The following is a 6396-nucleotide window of genomic DNA, read 5'->3' as shown; positions in this document are numbered from 1 at the left end:
CACACACAGAGTTGTAAGAACGACGCATCTAGCCAACGCGACATGAAGATAGCAATACAAGCCTGAGCCCCAAGCACAAGTTCATTAGATTCAAGGAGACAAAACCAAAAGATAATTCAAAGACCATGTTAGATGTGAGTACCAGCTCAGAATTCTAAAGCTGAACAGTGCTAGATCGTTAATTGGGCTGACTTGTCTTCTTCTGCATTGACTCGATATCTCCTTTGTTCTTTTCAAATTTAATTTACACACACAAATACACCCTCAAAGCTATATATATATATATATACACACACACATATATATGAGCGCTAACCATTGTACCATTACCATTTAATAAGAATGAAGGGTTGTCAGCAGACGGTTCGAGACTTCAAGTGTTCAGCTTAATTAGTCGCCCTAATTGTGCGAATATGTTTGGATTGTGCCAAGTTATACATGTAGGACTTGGCTGTCCCAAGGCTAAAGATTATTGATTCATTTTATAAAGTAAAACTAGGTGGGAGACCAATAGATTTGGCTTCTTATTGACTCAATCAATCAATCAATAACTCGTGAATGGTTCAATAATCTTTTTTTTAGGTTCAATTCAATCAATCTTTATGCATAATATGACCCCATGAAATAAATGGTCAATTCATTTACCTTCACCAAATTCACACTGCCTAATTAACTCGTGAATGGTTGGTTATATTTGAACTTTATTATGTGTTCTGTTGGATTATATTGGGAGCCAACTAGGGCCATGTTGAGTTGCCGCTGATGCCCAAGCAACCCTAGGAAAATAAACAAGTCAATTGTATTTTTAGCCCAATACAAGCCAGGATCAAGGAATGAACAAACAAAAGAATGCGAAGAAAACGAAAGGATGCATTAAATGGGGAGAAAAAAACAAGGGGTCTCAGTTGGGCGCTAGAGAGTTTTAATGGACACAAAAATATATTGCCGTGGTGGATTGAATTACTAGGATAGGAGAGAATTGATTAGACGAGACGAAGAGGTAACAAAGCCGACCCTTACTTGGGGTGGGGCCAAATGTGAAACAAAGTCGACGAAGCACTCTCCTTCACATTTCCTCTCCTTTCCTTCTCTTTTTTGGTGGCTTCCCTCTTTCTTCATCACCCCATTCTTGGTTTTGAGGAAGATCACCTCTACGAACTTAACTTTTTCTTGTGTGGCTCCCTCGATATGTCCCCCTCTCTATATTTTTCTTTCATGTCATTGGAAAATATATATAGATGCTCTTTGTCAGTTGCCCCCGGCTTTCTTTCTTTTTCTTCTCTTGTTTTTATTTTTATTTTATTTTACATGCCCCTTCACGACCTTTACAAGGGAAAAATAAGAGATTTGAGTTGTTACAAGAAGAGTAAGACTTGCATGTTTTTATAGTTTACAATTTAATTAATTCTTACAGTGAAAAGTAAGAGATGGAGCGGCAAACTAATTAAAGATCCTCTAGATAAAAAAAGAGAAGAGGAAGAGTGAAGATCCTCTAAAAACATGTTCATCGTTTAAACTAGCTAGTTCAACTATCCCGCTTATGAATCCCAGCAATAATTTTATATTTGAAGGTTTGATTTCGCTCAATCTAAACTCTTTGTAATTATTCAAATAGATGAAAACAGAAGATAAAATGAGAGCTCTATTTTTATAGGAAAAAACCCTTTTTTATAGATGGATAAATAATATATTTCCTTTCAAGATTGGAGTCTTTGAGATTTTGGATTTTGCTACGACGGTTTATTGATATAAAAAGATGAAAAAACATTGAAGTTGAGTTGTGATCCCTTTTTTTTTTCTTATCTTTTCAATTATTAGTTCGAGAAACTGTAAATCTCATGAAGATTTATATTATCCATAATCTGTACACATTTTGAAAACCTCCTCTCCTCATTCGCATCCTCAAATCAGGGCACGTAAAGGCTAGAAAATAGTTGTTTGATGTAGTCTCGGGAGGAGAAAACTTACCAATCACCAACCATTTGAAAAGAAAAAAGAAGAAGAAAAAAGAGCCAACAATCTTGCAATTAGTTTGGAGGTTACTGTGATCTTTTCTATATTTTCTAAGATAAGTATGAAAACAGGAAAATAAAACCATAAATAATGGTTAGATAATAGAATTTTCAATGATGCACAACGCCAAATACAATGTTTACATCCATGATCCATGCCACCCATCCCGAAGCGATGTGTTCATGGCTGAATAGGTCCACTGTATTTGATTACTTTAGTTTTTCCATTTGCGCAATATAGAAAGACGATAAGATAGTGAAATGATTTGGGTTGACAACAAGGCAACAAGGAGAAGAAAAAAAAGAGGTGCTCCATTTCAAAGCAAATCCTTGAACCTAGAACCATGAATTTGGTACTACCAAAAACCCCAAAGTTAAGTTAACCAAGTATACTTTTCTTGAAATATATATATATATATATATATTTCTGATTAAACTCTATTATTTTGGTACGTGGGATTTTACTTTCAAATTACGATTTCTCATTAATAAAAAAAAAACCTATCAAAAGAGAAACCTGGAAAAAGAGAAATAAAAAATAAGGAAATACTACTTTTATTCTTTTATATTATAGTTTTGGGGGGGGGGGGATTGCGATTGTTGGGGAAGCTAGCTAAAGAAGCATGCGGCTAAAACAAAATAAAAATATAAAAATAAAATAGAGGCAACTATACAAATTAGGTTAGAGATGATAATGAATATCTAAAAATCAGATTATTTTTTTTTATGTTTATACTCTACATATATTATCCATTGATATGAATTTTTTGAATAATATTTATTATTTGATGTAGAATAAAGAATAATAATATATATATCTGGGTATATATAGCTATATTAAATAAATATCCTTATTATTTTTTAACAACCGAGGGGAGTGCTGATGGACACACACCCATCCCAACTTGCAACAACTGCGCCTCATCCCATTTAACTAACACCATTGATTTTCTCAACCTCTCCACACATCTATTAAGAGCTTTCTATCTTTTTTCTTAGAAAACAAAGGTAAAAATACAACGTTACAGATATCAAGGTTGTTTTCTTTCTGGTGGGAAAAAAATAAAGTAAAAAAGAAAATAAAATGTTTAAATATATAAATAGTAGAAAGAAGGACAAATAAAATTAAATAAGTAGGAGTGGTATTGGTGTTGGTGGTGACAAACACGAGAGGACTCCCCTCGAAGAAAAGCCAGCCCCACGCGAAGATGAGGAGAGAATTAAGCAAAGGCAAGGCCAACAAAACAATGAAAGAAAGAGCAGAATAAGGTGTCTCTCTCTTGGACTGATTCGTTTCAATCGCATCTCTCCCTCTCTTTCCATCCATCCACCTTGTATCTAAAGAGAGACAGTAGGGAAAGAAAGAAAGATATATAACACCAGAAGAAAATACAAAGCATAGACTACAAGGTAAATCAAAACCAAGAAAAAGATGATGATGATGATCGGCAGATAAACGGGTTTAAGTGATGATGAAGATTACTATTGTCTAGCTAGTGCTAGTGCGTATTGGTTTCTAGTTTTTGGTGGTGGTGGTCTCTTCTTCTCCTCAATATAACATAATTATATTTCTTGATTCTTTCATTGATTCTCTTTCTCCTTCTTTTTTCCGATTCTCGATTCTGAGAACTAGTTGTTGCTGGACTAGTGCAATTTTAGGTCCCTTTCGTTTTCCTCTCATTGAAGAGTCTGCCTTAGCTTGAGGGGCATCTTTTCATGCTTCGTATGTGCTAGCGTTCATTGCTTATCACAGTTGCTCCATACCTCTCTCTCTCTCACACCTTTCTTTACCTTCTATACATATTCACGCCCAGCTCAGAAGCACATATTTATAGCTTTACTGCAACCTATACATTTCTCTCACAAGTCTCAACCTTGGCCTATCTCGCTGCTGTTATCTATTGATAATCTATAATGGCTGTCCAGGCTCAATATCCCTCTAATATCCTCCTCCTAAACAGGTAATTTGCTTGCTTTAAAAAAATCCTTAAAATCTCTCTCTGCATTTCCAAATCTTCCTCTAATTAATCCTTCCTTCATTTCCTCCTTTTGTATATAGAAACGGGCAAGAGGGTCAGGATTATTCATTGCAACCACAGCCTGGAGGATATCTTGATCAATCCTCTATGCTACTCAACAATGGAGGTACCTGATTAGCCCAGTCCTCTTAATCGATGCTTTGATTTCAATGGGATTCTTCTTAATTTTGAATACCAACATTGATTGGAAAATTCATGCAAAGCTTTTATATTTATATATAAATATAAATCCGATAACATCAAATTTGACGCAGGTGGCAATAATCAACGCAAGAGAGGAAGAGCAGCGCCAACAGGCACTACTGCTACAACCACAACAATCAATCAGTTCTGTATGCAGCCTCAGCCTCAGCCTCTGTCAACAACTCAGTTAATAGACCTCTCTCAACTCCACAATCATCGTCATCATCAGCCTCAACCAAATCCAAATGTCGTGTCTACTGGCCTCCGTTTATCTTTTGGTGACCAACAACAACAGAATCATCATTACCAACAGCAGAATTTTGGCACCGGTGCATGTCAATCCTCTGCTCTGTTATCGTTATCATCAGAAGATTTCTCCATCCAAATCAAACGACAACGAGATGAAATTGATCAATTCCTTCAAGCCCAGGTACCAAAATTCTCTCTTCTCAGATGGGGCAGATTTTTTTTTATGGCTGTGCATAAATGAACGAGAAGATTTCGCTTTATGCAGAGAGAGCAGCTGAGGCGCACATTAGCGGAGAAAAGACAGCGGCACTACCGTGAACTATTAGGAGCAGCGGAGGAATCAATAGCCAGGAGATTGAGGGAAAAGGAAATGGAAATTGAGAAGGCCACGCGTAGAAACGCCGAGTTAGAAGCACGTGCGACACAACTTAGCATCGATGCACAGGTTTGGCAGGCAAAGGTCAGGACCCAGGAGGTAACAGCAGCTTCCTTGCAGGCCCAACTGCAGCAGGCTGTCATGAATGGGGGACTGGCGCAAGATAGCAGGAGAGGGGACGATGGAATAGGATGTCCCGGGGGAGTAGAAGGCCAGACCCAGGCTGAGGATGCTGAGTCGGCTTATGTTGACCCTGACCGGGTCACCGTCGTTCCAGGCCGACCAAGCTGCAAATCGTGTCGGAAACGGATGGCTTCGGTTGTGCTTCTGCCGTGTCGGCATCTTTGTGTCTGTACAGAATGTGACCAAATGGTCCAAGCCTGCCCACTTTGCCTCCATGTTAGAAATTCCAGTGTTGAGGTATTTCTTTGCTAACGAGGGCTAAGCCCAATGCAGATGGTCGAGGCCCATACAAAATGGGGCAAACGCCACAAAGAGAGAAGAAAAATGAGAAACAGGAAAAATAATGCTTAATTAATAAATCACAATTTATTTCTTTCTTTCTTTTGTGTTTTTTTTTTTTGGGGTATTTTAAAATAACCCAAATTTTCTTGGAGTGAAGTACCTCTACCTAGAGGTAATGTACATGATCTCATGAGCAGTTTTTTGTCTTTATTCTTTTTTTTAAAAAAAAATTCAATCCTATATAAATTCTTTTATTTAGTAGAAGCTTATAGTCCCTGCATTAGTTTCTTTTGATCTCTTGATGACAATGGTGATTCTATTGGTGACGTTTGTTAGTTTAGCTTAGGCACGAAAGAAGATACAACAAAGTTTCACATTCCTAGAAATTGGAGATGGGTTATCTATCCATGATCATGGGAATGTGTTAGAACATAAAAGTGTTATATTAGTAAGCTTTAAAATATTTTAGAAAAAATGTAATATTTTTTTATATTTTTAGATAATTTTAATTGTTATTAAAAATAAATTTTTTATAAAAATTATTTTGATATATTTTCAAATAAAAAATACTTTAAATAATAATCATTACTAAAATATCAAGCAAATATAATATACATTTTAGAAAATTACTGCAAATCACATCTGTTTAATATCTGTTATATTATAATCTCCTCAAATTGCTTGGAAGGACACAAAAATCTTAATTTTCCTTTGCCCATGCTGGTTTTATTTGTTATAATATTCTTAAATGCTTCTGAAATGTCATGTGTTATAGCTGATGTCTTTGGATTTTTATTATAAGCTATGATCGAATCACAAAACCAGAAACATGAATCTGGTTGGGAATTAAGTATCTGTTTCTCATTGCCTGTAGCTGTCATAATTTGTCATCTTAACAAAACCTTATAACTTTGTTTTTAGGTTTGAGGGAGGGATGTCGTTAATTTATCATTTATTCCCACTCCATAAGCCATTAATCTCACTCCACATTTATTACAAGTTTTATTCGTCAACTACATTATGTTTATATTTTGTATAATTAATTACTATAAAGTACTATCTTGTTAATTAT

At 35.7% G+C, this 6396-nt stretch overlaps 1 protein-coding gene across 1 annotated transcript; it reads left to right on the top strand.

Moving 5' to 3' along the window:
* Positions 1-3144: 3144 nt before the first annotated feature.
* On the top strand, positions 3145-5578 carry LOC105130964 (BOI-related E3 ubiquitin-protein ligase 1). Its single transcript, XM_011033702.1, has 4 exons — positions 3145-3973; positions 4072-4157; positions 4306-4664; positions 4749-5578. The coding sequence occupies exons 1-4, from the start codon at positions 3927-3929 to the stop codon at positions 5292-5294; spliced, it is 1038 nt and encodes a 345-aa protein (XP_011032004.1). The 5' UTR covers positions 3145-3926; the 3' UTR covers positions 5295-5578.
* The last annotated feature ends 818 nt before the right edge of the window (positions 5579-6396 follow it).

The sequence above is a fragment of the Populus euphratica genome, unplaced genomic scaffold, assembly GCF_000495115.2.
Source record: "Populus euphratica unplaced genomic scaffold, PopEup_1.0 scaffold43.1, whole genome shotgun sequence".
In the NCBI taxonomy this organism is placed as follows: Eukaryota; Viridiplantae; Streptophyta; class Magnoliopsida; order Malpighiales; family Salicaceae; genus Populus; species Populus euphratica.
This window is presented reverse-complemented; position numbering and strand designations above follow the sequence as displayed.